This window comes from Hordeum vulgare, chromosome 4H (genome assembly GCF_904849725.1).
Source record: "Hordeum vulgare subsp. vulgare chromosome 4H, MorexV3_pseudomolecules_assembly, whole genome shotgun sequence".
Classification (NCBI taxonomy): Eukaryota; Viridiplantae; Streptophyta; class Magnoliopsida; order Poales; family Poaceae; genus Hordeum; species Hordeum vulgare.
The window spans coordinates 604,953,607-604,969,626 of NC_058521.1; the positions used below are offsets into that span (position 1 = coordinate 604,953,607).

Genomic DNA, 16,020 nt, shown 5'->3' on the forward strand with positions numbered 1-16,020 from the left:
ATTCTTTTCTTTTTTATATACATAACCATTGCATGAGAGCCAATAGCTCCACTCGTACGAACTCTCCTACCTCAATAATAAAAGAGGGCCCCCGCCACCGCTGGCCGTCCCCGCCCCCCTCCCCCTCCCCCCACCTCCCGAATTCGCCCCCGTGTCGTCTCCCCGGGAGGTGGCCGAGGCGGCGCGAGCCCCTTCCCTCTTCGGCCTCCCTCCTTTCCCCTTCCCTCCCTGCCGCCACCGACGGTCGCCCCCGGCGCTTGGCCGGGTGGTCTTGGCGGCGGCGGGACTGCCTGTCCGAGCGCGCGCAGCTCCCTGCCCGGGGCATGGGGGCGGCGGCGGTGCTCCTCGACTCGGCGACGGCCCGCCGACCCGACGGCGTGGCCGGCGGCGTGCGTGGTGGTGGTGTGCCCCCTTGACAATGAGACGGTGTGGTGACGCTGGTTGGCCAGCGGCGCGCCCCCGACCCAAATATGGGCCCTGTGGGCCCCATCTGGGTCCTAGCGGAGTTGGAAATATGCCCTAGAGGCAATCATAAATACTTCCTCCATTCCTAAATATAAGTCTTTAAAGAAGTTTCATTAGTGGACTACATACGGATGTATATAGACATACTCCCTCTGTTCCTAAATATAAGTCTTTTAAGCGATTTCATTAAAAGACTGCATACGAAGCAAAATGAGTGAACCTACACTTTAAAGTATGTCTATATACATCCGTATGTAGTCCTTTACTGAAATCTCTAAAAAGACTTATATTATGGAACGGAGGGAGTACTTTAGAGTGTAGATTCACTCATTTTGCTCCGTATGTAGACTACTAATGAAATATCTTAAAAGACTTATATTTAAGAACAGAGGGAGTAGTTATTATTATATTTCATGTTTAAAGATAATCGTTTATTATCCATGCTATAATTGTATTGAATGAAAACATAGATACATGTGTGGATACATAGACACAACAATGTCCCTAGCAAACCTCTAGTTGGCTAGCCAATTGATCAAGGATAGTCAAGGTTTTCTGACTATGTGTAAAGTGTTGTTGCTTGATAACTGGATCACATCATTAGGAGAATCATGTGATGGACTAGACCCAAACTATGAACGTAGCATATTGATCGTGTCGTTTTATTGCTATAGTTTTCTGCGTGTCATCGTCGCGGTCCTTCTTGGAGGTGTTGATTGATACCGGTGCTTCGGAGCCTTGGAGCTTGGTAGGAGATCTCGGTGGGTGCAATGGTCGTGAAGCTTGTTCGTTTTCGTCGATCCGCCGTTGTTGGCATTTTTCTCTTGTTGTTTCTCTTTCGTTTTCTTTGGATGTGATGGTGCTGCTTCCGTTCCAGCACCTATTGCTGGTTGTATCGGTTGGTTGCTTTGTAATACAAAGCGGAAGAAACTCCTTTTCGGTAAACCTCTATAATAAAATCATCCATACAAAGAAAACTAGCCAGAATCATATCATATGCACATAATGATAAAGGTGCAACACTGGTGTTATTGAATTAGCTGTTAAGTTGTACAAACAATTTGTTTCCGCTTTTGACCACTAGAAATCAGATGAGACTAGTTCTTATCACTTGAATTGAATTGAATTGAATTGATGACTCATATTTACGAGTATGTATGTATATATATGTGTGTAGTGCAGTGATGTGTATGTGTCGTATGTATATGTATGTGTTGTATGATAAGGAAGGGCATCGAATTCGCAACCTTATGGAGGGGAGCGCTCAAACCAAGGTGGTGTATATACTCTAGTGTATGTCGCATGGTGAGACAGAGACAGAGCAAGGCAGGCGTTGTCCACGGGCAAGGGCTACAGAAGAGTGAAGAGTTAGTAGCTAGCAGAGGGCCATCAAACCGTGATAGTGCGGACCGACCGTTGATGGATTAAGTCTGTGTAGAAGCCATTTAAGTTAGGCAAACGCTTATGATATGTAATTCGAAGAGATTCCAGCGACGACCCGTCGCAGCACGTCGATTCATTACACAATTGACGCTTCAGATTTCGTATCATATATGAATTATAGTCGGGCCCCAACTCTGCTTCGTCCATTATCACCCGCAACGCCCGAGCGCTTCCCACATCGCTCGCCTCGCCGCCACGCCGCCAGCTCTCGCTCGCCAGATCCCCTGGTCCGCTGCCGCCGCATCGCGACTCCACCGACCCGAGCGCTTTCCTGGGTCCAAATCGACCGAGTACTGGCCTTTTGGATTGCAACATTCGGCCCATCTTTTTAGCTCCCCATCTCTAAATCAAAGGTTTGTGCACTTCGTGCATTGCCCAAGTTTTTGTTGATTTTTATTTTTTTCAAATGAAATTATCTCTGTAATTCATGCAACAGCCGGATTCATCTTGTTATTTATGTTTATTGCCTGTCCAGTATTGTTTTGTATATACAATATTTTTCAATATTTCTCCGTGCTACAAATATATTATGACAAATTTTTTGAATTCCTTGTTTCTATGCTTCCTGTATACAGAGCTTCCAAGCATATGAACCCACATTTTGGTGCTAGATTTGTTATGTTTTCGTTTTCAAAATTCCATGCTTCCACCTACGATTAGAATTGCACCCTATTGCATTTCACATTCTTTCACACACGAATGCTTCTACATTACTACATTTCTGATAAGGTCGTCTAGAAAAATGCTTCCATGAATTGCATCCTCGTCATGGCATCAAGCTTACATCTTGGTTTATTACTTGTTGTTAGGTTTGAATCTGCTCCATTGTGTATTGAATCACTAATAAATCATCAACCAAATTCTATGAATTTAGTATGTACGTATATCACACAAATATGCATCCCCATGTTGGCGACGGACAATCTTAGTTTATTTCCATTTTCCTTTTTTCAGGCCTCCAAGTGACAGTATTTCCTAGAGCACTCTTTTTATGCTTATGCTTCTTACTTAGGGTGCTTCATAGTAGTAATACATATGCTTCTTTGAGCTAGATTTTTCTTCCATAGATCAACAACATTTGGTGATTTGTTTTTTATATAGATGACAAAAAGTATGCATCCCCATGTTGGCTGCAATCTTAGCCCGTTTCCAATGACAATGTTGTATGCTTTCAATTAAGATGAACCATATTGGGATTGCATATTTTTCATGCTTCCTGCAAGTGAAGTTTCGGAAGAATGTAAAGAATTATTTTGCTTCAGCAAGAATGTACTAGTCATGTAGTACCATTTGTGCTACCTGCCTTTGATACTAATGCATAATGCTTAACCAATGTATGCTCTAAGCAGGTTTGTGTTGTATTCAGGACGATCAACACCCACGAGATAGGTCTATATGGAGGTGACCGGTGCATGCACTAAGAAGTGTGGTGTGGATCAATGTCACAATGAAGACACCCATTCAATATATATCAAGGGAAGCAATTCTATAGTCGCTAGGAAATATTCAATTTAAACTTAGGAAGAATTGTACTATTGGTGACTTAAAGGAAGCAAATTTGTGGCACATTGTATGTAGGGACCTAACAGTGCAACTAATGTTAGAAGCAAATTAGTATTGCCATGGAACAACTTTTCTAGTGGATGGAAGCAAAGTTTTCTTGTGTTTGAAACATAATAAGAATATGTATATATATATATATATATATATATATATGTATGTAATTTGAATTTCCCATGTGGAAACAAATTCTTTGATGGCACAAAAATATTTGTTACGTAGAACAAATTTCAATTGCAATGGCAATAGAAGCAAATGTGTTGTGAGTGGAAGCAATTTTTTATTATGTTGGAGTTAAAATTAAATGTTACACCGGATGAAAGTTATATTGCATTGAAGAAATGAAAGGAGTTTTTGTTAACATCCAAAAAACATTAGATATTTTCTCTCAAAACAAATAAGTAGGAAATTTAACTAGCATAAGATGAGACATCGTCACTTTTTCAAGTGATGGAAGCATGTACAAGTGCAGAAGTGGGATGTACAAGGCGTACATTCCCGGAGCAGTTACAAGGAACAAGTGGCATGTTGGGTAAAAAAAAATAGCATTAGCATTCTTCTTGCATAGATCTATGCTACTAATCCTACGGTCGCAGACTGGTCTGATAGACGCTAGGGATCAGTAGTCTTTGAAGTTAAAATCTGAAATCTGAAATGCATTAGGGCTTGACTTGACTTGAGGGATCGGCCCAGCACACCGGCCGGGGCCTTGGTCATCATGGGCCTTGAGCCCACAGTCCAGAAGACGGTTGGCCTCTCCACCAAGACAAAGAGAAGAGTCTTCATTCTCGTCCGTCCGTCCGTCCACGAGCCCAAACCCTCTCCTTTCCTTTCCTTTCCTTTCCTTTCCTTTCTTTCTTTCTTGCACCCCACGCCCACCGCCGCCGCCGCCGCCGCCGCCGTCGCCATGGCCGATCCGCGGCTGCACCCGTCGGGGTCCCGCGACGAATCCGACGGCCGTCGCCTCTACGACCCGTACCAGGACCTCAACATCCCCACCGCCTACAAGAACCTCTACGACCTGCCCACCTCCCCCGAGTTCCTCTTCCAGGAGGAGGCCCTCGTCCACCGCCGCTCCTGGGGCGAGAACCTCACCTACTACACCGGCGTAGGATACCTCTCCGGTGCCGTCGCGGGGGCCGCGCTCGGCCTGCGCGAGGCCGCACAAGCCGCAGAGCGCGCCGACACGGCCAAGATCCGAGCCAACCGCCTCCTCAACTCCTGCGGCTCCGCCGGACGCCGCGTCGGCAACAGGCTCGGCGTCATCGGACTCCTCTACGCCGGCATGGAGAGCGGAATGGTCACCGCCCGCGACGGCCACGACGACTGGATCAACAGCGTCGTCGCGGGACTCGCCACCGGCGCCCTCTTCAGGGCCGCACAGGGGCCACGCTCCGCAGCCGTCGCCGGAGCCCTAGGTGGGGTCCTCGCAGCCGCCGCCATGGCCGCCAAGCAGGCTGCCAAGAGATACGCGCCCGCCGCATTCTGATTCATGCTCCCTCCCTCATGGTATCACATCACATCACATTACAGTACATTACTCGCTGCCGCCGCCGCGATCAATCGAATCAGAATCCGATGGTCGGAACAATTGTTTGACAAGGGATGTACTAGTTTCTTCTTCGTTCATACTGTATTATTATTTGATGAGAAGGGTCATCTTCTCGACAATTATGGTATTATTAAGTGTTATGCTATATGCAATCGATGCCATCGGTATCGGATCAGCAGACGAATTTTTGACATGCCTTGTTGCAATGTAACATCTTCTTCATCACTACAACTTAGTTAGCGACTTTGTTGGTGGGTGCCAGACTTAATAATACAACTGTCAGCGTTTACATTATGCTGGAGAGTCCAGGACATTGTGGAATGTAATGTTCATTTTGTAGATAATTTGGCTAGATTGTCGTGGTGCTTGCTTTGCTTCGTGTGTGATAAAGTATTTGGCCGCAGAATGGTTGATGAATTGGGTATTTCTCTCATGTTTCTGCAGATTGCTATTGTTACGGAACGCTACACTGCTAACTTGAATAACTAGAGTCCATGAAAAAGCTGAGCTTTTTTGCATGCTAGTATTGCACACCTTGGGTCCTTCTCTGACCCTTCTGCATATGTTATTGCTACAGAATGTTGTAGTGCTAATTCTGATGACTAGAGTTGATGAGAAACTTGATCCTTTTGCATCCTGGTATTTTAACAACACATTCTACTAGAGTCCTTTTCTTAACTTCATGCATGAGTTGTTACAAAACATTCTGGTATTTGGATCACATAGTTATTTTTTTCACTGCTGCCTATATCCCTTATTCAGTAATACGACATTCTTCCCTATTTCAATCCTGGCAGTTTGCTAGTGTTGGCATATACATCCTGGTGTAGTGGTGCACTCTTCCAGATTTTAATGTTACTAGATTGGTGTTCTACTTATTTCCAATAACTTTGTGAAAAAATTGAGTTTTTTTGCATTCAGTATTGCTCAGTGGCCTTCATTCTAGACTCCTAGTGTACATTACAATTCTTGCTTATTTTATTGTTACTGCAAGTTTCCAATAATTTGGTTAAAAGCTGAGTTCCTTGCATTCAGTATTGCTCAGTGCATTCAGATCTTTCGGCAGATGTTATTAGCGCTGAAACTGCTGTTTCTCTTGATTAAAAAAAAAAAATTCGATCGCAGGGTTCTTTTTTTTTATCGCAGTTATTTTACATTTCTTCCCGTATCCCTTTAAAAATCATTATGCTCGTCTTGGCCATTTGAATCCTGGCAGTTAACTAGTACTGGCATATATATGCATCTTAGTGTAGATTAATATTCTTGCAAATTTTATTGCTACAGCAACACTCTAGTGCTATTTCAAATAACTTGATGAAAACCTGAGTTGTTTGCGTTCAGTGTTGCACAGTGCATTCGAATCTTTCCGCAGATGGTATCATCACTGAAATGTTTGTTGTGCTGTTACTGTATCCATGAAAAGTTGAGCTTTGTGCATTTTGGTATTTACATACAAAATAAAAGTGGGTCACAGGGTTGGTTGCCATTAGTCGCTCTCTATCACATTATGCAAGTTCAATTTATCCCATTTGGGCCTTGACAGCGTACTGTTAATTTGCTTGCGCATCTGTCGCGTACATAACTCTTTGATTTGAAGACAATTTGGTCAGGTGTTTTGAGTTTTCATACGAACCTACATGTTTTGCATATGAATCTTTAGCTCAAGATGTTGTGCTGTGACACCATGTACATTGTTGTTGATGTTCCAGCCTATCAATCAGGGCATCATTCATGTTGTGCTGTGACACCATGTACATTGTTGTTGAATCGAGTTGCTCTTGCAACAACCTTTGGCTTTGCCTTGGTCTTTTACCGGTTTAGCCATCGTAATTGTAGCGTATTGTACATGTCTTGAACCCATTCATTCCTTTGTGGCAAATGTGTTTAGGTCTGCGAAAGGCCATAAACCGCCTTGTAGAGGAAGAAAATTTGTATGTATGATCCTTGCTTCATTGGTAATAATAGAGTCCACCACCCAAACCGATCGATCACACATCGACCTGGGAGTGCGATGCCTACACCTGATGACCTATCCATTTACGCGATAAGTAATTCAGGACAAAGTGATATTAATTAATTAATTAAAAACGTTCATACAATCGTCTGTTACAACTTCAGCCTCACAAGACGAAAGACTAATTAAGAAGCACACCATCAGCCCTATGAACAAAACTGAACTTTATAAATGATGAAGCACACCATCAGCCCTATGAACAAAACTGAACTTTATAAATGATTACGCATATATAAATACTAAATAAATGAAAACATCAAGTTCAATGATTTTCTACGAGTTGCATGCATCTATGATTACCCAGGAAAATTCAATACCAGCATGCAAAGCACAAAAGAACATGAGACACAACATATAATTCCTTTTTTTTTTTGCAATAGATTCACTCAGATATTGTTATCTGGTGTAATAATAATATATGTATAGCTTGGACAAAGATATTCGTAGCACATTAAACACAAATAATGCCATGCCGATGAACAAATCAGCAGCCTCTCAATTCTTCCTCCCAACTATGTATTCATCGATGTCCTCGTGTGCCTAGCCAATAATATTGATCTACGCTACAGAATAAATATTACAAGCAAAAAGCATCTTGCTTTCCCCACTTCCATCTTATTCGGCACCCAGGCAGGTGGAGTATTCAATCAATGGCGTATCTGATTCGCTCCCGATTCTGTTGGCCTTTTAAGGATTTAGCGGCTCGTCTTCCCCGGTCATCTCTTGTGATTCTGCATTATGGTTGTTAGCAGTTAGGGAAACTGAATCAATACATCGATCAGAAAAGAACACACTGGTTGTTTTCAACTCCGCTGGAACAAAGGAAAAAAAACAACTTACTTGTCGAGAGCTTGTGTAGGTCAGCCACAACCATCAGCCGTCTCTGCAAGATTGCCGCCATGAAGAGGAAGATTGAACACATGCCAAACATGACGGTGATAGGGAAAGCATTCACCTGCAACATAATGATGTTTATTAGGCATCCAATGGATATGGTGATAATGGTTGCTAAAAGAACATTTTGCTCACATTGTAGAGCACCACACACACAAACAGGTTCAGTGGTATGCGGAAGAAGTTCATGATGGTGCTCCTTGCCTCCTCAGGGATATACTGAGATCTCATCTTCATGATAGATGGCCAGAAAATGCCAACACATGACTCAAAGGTACAGAAACCAAGCAGCTGCAGGGAGCCACCGAACGATATGCCGCTTCCTTTCACTGAAGACGCCGGCACCAGAAGCTGTCACACATGCGAAAATGCTTATCAGTAAGAGATGTTAGAATGGCAGAGAAAGAAATGAACAGTAGAGGTGAGCCGTGGCCTTACGCTGGTGGCAACTGGGAGGAAAAGGGTGAAGGCTGATACTGCAAACACGATCTGCATATAACCTTCAACCTTCATTTTCCGGGCCAGTAGGCGTGAGGCAATGGAGCTACCCAACATAGATGACAGCATGAAGGTAGCGAATATAAAGCCATGGGGAATGTCTTCGTCGTTCGGGCTCAATGCTGGAGTCCAGAGGAAGACAAAGGTGTACATTGAGCCCTCGAACAGCGACTGAATGGCTCCCAGCAATGCGATTTTCTCATCTGAAAATTTGTGATTGCCGTTAGAATGCCAATTCTAAGTTGACACTGCAGTCCAATGAAGCGCTAACTGCTAAGCATACCTGAAGCAATCGCCTTAGCGGCAACCTTGAACTGGGACATCAAGTCCTTGCCTTCAGATTGATCTCCATAGTTTTCACTCCATGAAGACATGATGATGGCCATGCCTATCGCCAGGAAGCACGCAGCGGCATCAAAGGGAGCCACGGGACCGAAGCCCAAGTTGTCAGCGAGCAGGTTAGCAAACAGCCCGGCTATAATGGCGATGAGACCATTTCCGAGGAATATAGCCTTTGAGAATGTGATGGACAGCCACTGCGGGTCATAGCCTCTCTGTGAAACAAAAACCAGTAGTACAAATTAGCAGGGTATATTATAATGCATAGTTTGCAAATGACAATGATATCTTATCAGCTTTCGGCGAATGACAAGGATTTCTGGTTAGTTAATCATTGACAGCAGAGCCTTGGATTAGGGGCAGAAGAAGAAGACTAAATTGAGTGTCACGTGCTGCAGATACTGTAGTGGGATCCTTGGATTCTCTTTGTTAGGATCCTAATTGTGAGCACAGTGAGTGTTAATTGATAATGGCGACAGCACATGGGCGAATAAAAGGACAATGTTCCAGTTTGGCTGGGAGACCCGGACCCCAACCAAAGAAAGAGCTTTTACGTATTATTTAAGCTGGGCCATGCATGCCTTGGTTAAATGCCAATGGGAAGTCGGCAACCACCTGAAATCCTCATCTATCTATTCCACCGACACACAAGGACAAGTGATTGATTGATGAAACAAAACAAAACATGGTGGATTGCATCATTTAAGCTTGCATTGCAGGCAGCAGGCTCATTTCATTGCAGTCTTTTTTTGTTTCAGATGCTGACAATAGTTAGTGAGGCAGTAAGTAAGTATCCTACTCCCTCTCTCCAATATTTAAATATAAGTCTTTTTAGAGATTCCAATAAACAAGAACATACTGAGAGCAAGTACAATAGTATAGCCAGCTGCTGGCTATAAGCCATTGACATGTCATCTATAGCCCGTCTTATAGCCAACATGTACAATAGTTCATTGCAAAAGTGTGCTACTTCTTTATTATATGGTCCACCTTTCATACTCACAAAATGCCTAGGAGCACGTGCTAGAGCTGGCCTTCTCTCTCTTCTTCTCTTTCCTCTAACTAAACAAAAATATATTAGTTTATTCCTTATATTGTACTTGCTCTGATGTATATAGTCATATTTTAGAGTGTGGATTCATTCATTTTGCTCCTCCTATTAAAATCTCTGAAAAAGAATTGTAGTATATTTTTGAACACCTCTAAAAAGCTAACTCAATTTGAGATGCATGCTGACAAAAGTGAGGTTTTGCTGGACACTATCCTAGTCCTAGTCCTAGTAGTTACTAGGCATGATCTCCAATTTTTTAATACCACTAGTCATTTTTATATTGGACTTTCTTGCAGTACTGGTATATTGGTTGGTGGTCAAAGATCCAGCAGATCTAGCACTAGTTTATTTATTGAAGGCAGAGATAGGGATAAGCAGAGCATTACGTAGTTAGAAGGATGTTTGACACACACATTCCATCCCTATAGTAAGTATCCTGCTTTATATATGTATATATAACACTAACACATGTAGTAAATAGATGGTTTGTGGATGTAGAACAAGACATAGGAGTACTACATACTAGTGATAAATAAAAGGTGAAATATTTGTGTTTGGATTAAAGGAGGGAAAGGCATCTGAAAGAAAAGCAGCATTCCATTTCCATTCCCATTCCATGTTGTTGGGTTGGGTTGTGTTGATTTTGATTTTGACTGACGGTTAATGATGACTTCACCGAGTAGATCTGGGTGTATGGGTTAGCACTTAGTAGTAGAGTAGAGTAGAGTAGAGTAGGTTGCATACATGGCATGCATACATAGAGAAGGGGGACAGTTAATGATGACTAACAGTAACAGTAACACTAACACTAACAGTAGTAGTAACAGGGGAGGGGAGGGGAGGGGAAAAGAAGAAAGGAAGGAAGGAATGGAAACCTTGTTGTGCTCGGCGACTAGCCATGATTCGAACGCGGAGAAGAGGAGGGATGTTGCGACGCCGCCGAGGATGCGGCCGAGGAGGAGGACCCTGTACTGCGGGGAGTGCTTGGTGATGCAGCTGAGGATGTAGGTGACGCAGTAGGTGATGCACGCGCGCTTGCGGCCCCTGAATTCATCGTTAATTCATCAAATCACAATTTCACAATGGATAATAATTTAATTCAATCAATCAATCAAGACGTACTGCCTGTCTGCGAGCGAGCCTACTATGGTTCCGAATAGCATGGATGAGCCGAAGCCGGCGATGAAGAGGCGGCCGATGTCGCCCTTGTCGAACCCGTACTGGCTGTAGAGGTAGTAGACGTAGGGGCCCTGAAGCCAGTCGCCGGCTGCCAACCATGGAAACCACGACCAGAACAAGAAGAAGAAGAAGAAGAAGAAGAATAGAAATCAGAAGAAGAAGAAGAAGAAGAAGATGCATTGCAGTTGCAGATCTGAAGAGAAGAGAAATTCAGAAATGCATACACATCATTAGGGAGTATACTAGGACGTAGTTGTTCTTGAAAGCGTTGAATGCGGTGGTGGTGGCGACGCGGTCCTTGCCGCTCTTGCCCAGCTCCAGACCCGCCACCACCGCCGACAGGCCCCCGAACACAAGGTAGTAGAAAATCTCCATCGCCTCTCCCCTGCGCCGGGACAGAGAAACAGAGGAGGGAGGGAAAAGATAGGGGATCGGGTTGGCTCCGTGGATCTACGGCTACGGCCTACGGATGGATGGATTTATACGCACGCACGCACGCCGCTCTCCCTCGTCTCGGCTCGGCACGGTGGCGGTGGCGGTGGCGGTGCGCGTGGAGAAAGAAAGAAAGAGAAAAGAGATGAGGAGATTTGGGAGCGAAGTGGAGAGTGGAGTGGAGTGGAGCGGTGCGAGCCGCACTGTCTGTCTGGTCTCGCGTGGGTGTTGATGCGCCCAACCAACCCAAACCTTCGGCCGCCTCGCACTCTACCCTTCCTTTCCTTTCCAATTTAGGCCAACTCCACACCACGACCCCATTCTATACGCCTCGTTCGTTTGGAGTAAAACAGACAAACATGTCGGTTCAGCGTGAGACTGTCCGGACGCATCCTATCCGTTTCGTATCCGGTACTATCCATTTTGAACGCAAACTTGCGCGAGATTTGGATCGCGGCGGACACCAAACGGACGCGCGCTCGTCCGCGTCGGGGACACGTGGCAGGCGGCCACCAACCTCCCACCCACCCGCATCAATGCGCACGAGCGACCGGGCCCGCCTGTCATCTGCCCAGGGGACAGTCGCGGTCCTTCTTAAATGAGAAAGCCGTGGACCGGTCGTCCACAGTTCCCATCATCACCTCCGCGGCCTCCTCAAACCCCGACAGTTCCCTCGCGAAAACCCTAGCCTCCTCCTCGAGCTCGCCGGCCGCCGTAGCCATGGGTCTGTGGAACTACGACCGCAAGGGCACCCACGACTGCGTGGTTGGCTCCTCGTCGGGACGCCGCCGCGGCTCCGTCAAGGAGGAGGCCGCATCGCCACCGCGCCAGGTCGCGGCTCCCTTCTCCATTGCTTCCAGGCCCGCCGTCGGCCATCGCGACCGGCAGTACCTCAGCGTTGAGGTCTGCCGACGCTACTAGGAGACGAGGAAGCCGGTCCCGTGGAGTGATGTTCACCTCCCCAACGCGTGGCATCTCTATGCCGACCGCGTTCCCATCCCTCCGGTGCCGACGAGCGACCGTGCGCGCCGCGAGGAGATCGAGCATCGTCGCCGCCTCCTCCCGACGACCTATACTACGACCCGAGGTACACAGCCGACATCATCTTCTGGGACACATGGCTCAGGGACGAGCACGACGTGCGTCGTGCCTCGTACTTCGTCGGGACGGTCGTGGGGCCGCGGCGGGCATGGGAGGTGCGCGGGTGTACACGGGTGCTACGGCAACAAAAGTTCTTCCTTGGCGCTAGGAATTCTTCTTGTTACTTCTCTGGTTTGCGTCGTTTTTTTCCTTGAAGAGGAAAGGGTGATGCAGCATAGGAGCAGTAAGTATTTCCCTCAGTTTGAGAATCAAGGTATCGATCCAGAAGGTGGGCCTCATCAAGTCCAAAGTACCTGCGCAAACACAAACAAGCTTGCACCCAACGCTTCAAAGGGTTTTCAATCCCTTCAAGATTGTTTGCAAAGTGAGATCTGAAGGCGAAAAGTGCAACGAAGTAAAAAGTGTAAGGCTGAAAATATGGTGTGGGGTAGACCCTGGGGGACATGGTGTTCACTAGAGGCTTCTCTCATAATAGCAAATATCACGGTGGGTGAACAAATTACTCTCGAGCAATTGATAGAACCGCGCAAAGTGATGACGATATCTAAGGCAATGATCATACGTATAGGCATCACGTCCGAGACAAGTAGACCAATACTTTCTGCATCTACTACTATTACTCCACACATCAACCGCTATCCAGCATGCATCTAGTGTATTGAGTTCATGACGAACAGAGTAACGCCTTAAGCAAGATGACATGATGTAGAGGGATAATCTCAAACCAATGATGAAAACCCCATCTTTTTACCCTTCATGGCAACAACACGATGCGTGCCTCGCTACCCCTTCTGTCACTGGGTGAGGTCACCGCACGTTATGAACCCAAAACCAAACACTTCTCCCATTGCAAAAATCATAGATCTAGTTGGCCGAACAAAACCCACAACTCGAAGAGAATTACAAGGATATGAAATCATGCATAAAAGAGATCAGAAGAAACTCAAATAAGATTCATAGATAATCTGATCATAAATCCACAATTCATCGGATCTCGACAAACGCACCGCAAAAGAAGATTACATCGGATAGATCTCCATGAAGATCATGGAGAACTTTGTATTGAAGATCCAAGAGAGAGAAGAAGCCATCTAGTTATTAGCTATGGACCCGTAGGTCTATGGTGAACTACGCACGCATCATCGGAGAGGTCATGGTGTTGATGGAGAAGCCCTCCGTGTCCGAATCCCCCCTCCGGCAGGGCACCAGAACGCGCCCCAGATGGGATCTTGTGGAGACAGAAGCTTGCGGTGGCGGAAAAGTGATTTCGATGATCTCCTGATTTATTTGGGATTTTTAGGGAATTTATAGGCGCAACCCCTAGGTCAGGGGGCGCTCAGGGGGCCCACAAGCCTGGGTGGCGCGGCCTACCCCCTGGCCGCGGGGTGGGGGCTTGTGGGGCCCCTAAGGCTCCCCTACCTTGGCTCCCAAGCTTCTCGGTCTTCTTCCGTTCCGGAAAAAATATTTTCGGGGATTTTCTTCCGTTTGGACTCTGTTTCAAAATCTCCTTTGAAAGGGGTCAAAAACATGGAAAAAACAGGAACTGACACTTGGCACTGAGTTAATAAGTTAGTCCCAAAAAATATATAAAAGGCATGCAAAACATCCAAAGTTTGACAAGATAATAGCAAGAAACCATAAAAAATTATAGATACGTTGGAGACGTATCAACGGGTGCGCGGCCTCACGCCCATGTCGTCGCCTTCGCCGTCTCCGTCACCACCTCCACCTCCTTGCATGACGGAGGAGGAGGAGGCCCGGCTCATTCAACGCGTCATGGAGGACTCCATGGCGACGCATGATGAGCGTCAATGGCCGGGCCTGGACCGCTCCATGACCCTCTCTGCGGCCGGCGACGTCGTCATTCCCGAATCGATGGAGGAGGAGGACGTGGCCGCGTTCCCGCCGGAGCTCGTTGGCGCGTCGTGGGGCTGGTCGTGCACTGCGTCGGAGATGGCGCAGGCAGTGGGGCTGTGAACTGGTGCCCACGCCGTCGCGGTCACCGGAGCGGGAGGCCTTACCACGGGAGGAGGTGCTGCAGGCCAGCTTCCAGCACGCCCCCGCGCACCAGGGACCGCCGGCCCATCTCTGGACGCCGCCATCCTACGTTGACCTCGTCAGCGACGGCGGCGACGATGACACTGGCGACCAGTGAAGACGGCGACGGCAACGACGGGCGGGCTATTTTTTTTATGTTAATTATGTCAAAAACTGGGCCGTTTTGTGGCCGTGAAAACTGGGCCTTTATTAATGTTAATCTTATTATGTTTTAAGCTTTTAAACTGAGTTTATTTATTTTTAGTTGAGTTTTTCCTTTTTTAAATCAAGTCCAACACGGACATGATTAAGCAAACGTGAGTACAGAGGTACTCAGCAAGACTTTAGGATAACTGTCTACTCATGCAATGTATCAAAAAGGAATTATGGGGTTTCATGCGGAAAGCCAGCCTTTGACTCGTGGCTAGACAACTTGCATTTTTAAATAATTTTTGACAACTTGATTTCTCGCACACGAGTCCACTAACACCACAACAATACTCCATCGTGGAAACATTCCGTCTCCATACGGAAATGCCGTCCACGACACTCACGCTTATCTTGACAATTTTATGAGTAGCCATTAAAGTTATCTATGAACAACATATGTCTCCAAGTGGTCCATATCCGCGGACGCGGCTATTCGAATAGATCATAACCCTGCAGGGGTGTACTTCTTCACACACACTCTCGCCACTTATCGCCATGTGCACGTCATGCACCTCGGCAACCTTCAAGCGGAAGCCCAGCGAGGGAGTCGGCCACGACCGTTAACCACGCTAATACTTAGTCCAGGTCTATCGCCTATCTGAGGGTAACCCGAACGGAAGTCCGGCCGAGGTTTCCGCCACGGCCCCCCAAACGATGTGCGCAGGGTTCCCAAGCCCACCATCCGGGTGCCACTTGGTACACCGTGCCACTGCCTACCGCATCACAGCCCACCTCTCAGGTCAGCGCTATGCACGGGCTCCAGCATGACTATAAACACCAGAAACTACTTGCAACTCCTGGACCGAGTACTAGGCGATTAATAAGTCGAGCGGGGTCATATTTCAGGGCCCAGCATGTGGTAGTATCTCGTCTTGGATTACATACACGGAACTCAGTTCCTAAGGACGGTTCCAATGAAACAACCCGCCATGTACTCCTACACGGCCTTTCACCGGTACCTTTACCAAATCAGGTTCAACACACAACCTTTACTTACTGAACACATTCTCACAATTCCGTTCATCACCCAGATGACAGACCATACACAACTCTAAGCATAGCATGCATAGCAGGATAAGACACATCATGGCTCAAGCATCTACCAGGTATGCTAGGTTGCAAGGTTCAGCTATTTACTGTGACAAAGACAGGTCATGCAAAGAAAGTGGGTTCAACTAACGTGGCAAAAGCATTTGAAGCATTTGATCCTAATGCAATAAGTAAGTGCAGGAGCGAGAACATGGG

At 46.3% G+C, this 16,020-nt stretch overlaps 2 protein-coding genes across 2 annotated transcripts; one reads left to right on the forward strand and one right to left on the reverse strand.

The window, feature by feature from the left end:
* Positions 1–4,312: 4,312 nt before the first annotated feature.
* Positions 4,313–5,314, forward strand: LOC123450014 (mitochondrial import inner membrane translocase subunit TIM23-1-like). Its single transcript, XM_045127409.1, has one exon. The coding sequence runs from the start codon at positions 4,376–4,378 to the stop codon at positions 4,955–4,957; it is 582 nt and encodes a 193-aa protein (XP_044983344.1). The 5' UTR covers positions 4,313–4,375; the 3' UTR covers positions 4,958–5,314.
* Positions 5,315–7,579: 2,265 nt separating this feature from the next.
* Positions 7,580–11,687, reverse strand: LOC123450015 (molybdate-anion transporter-like). The gene is made up of 8 exons (XM_045127410.1): positions 11,220–11,687; positions 10,939–11,083; positions 10,692–10,860; positions 8,710–8,980; positions 8,367–8,629; positions 8,064–8,279; positions 7,875–7,989; positions 7,580–7,765 (listed from the first exon to the last, which is right to left on the reverse strand). Exons 1-8 carry the CDS (start codon positions 11,368–11,370, stop codon positions 7,722–7,724), a joined length of 1,374 nt encoding a protein of 457 aa, XP_044983345.1. The 5' UTR covers positions 11,371–11,687; the 3' UTR covers positions 7,580–7,721.
* Between the last annotated feature and the right edge of the window lie 4,333 nt (positions 11,688–16,020).

What these genes read in the sequence shown, in the direction of transcription:
- LOC123450014 (XM_045127409.1), top strand. Translation starts at nt 4,376, where the DNA reads ATGGCCGATCCGCGGCTGCACCCGTCGGGGTCCCGCGACGAATCCGAC.
- LOC123450015 (XM_045127410.1), bottom strand. Translation starts at nt 11,370, where the DNA reads ATGGAGATTTTCTACTACCTTGTGTTCGGGGGCCTGTCGGCGGTGGTG. An exon ending in CGCTAAGGCGATTGCTTCAG is followed by an intron (nt 8,630 to 8,709) that starts GTATGCTTAGCA and finishes ACAAATTTTCAG; the next exon opens with ATGAGAAAATCGCATTGCTG. An exon ending in TGTGTGTGGTGCTCTACAAT is followed by an intron (nt 7,990 to 8,063) that starts GTGAGCAAAATG and finishes ATTATGTTGCAG; the next exon opens with GTGAATGCTTTCCCTATCAC.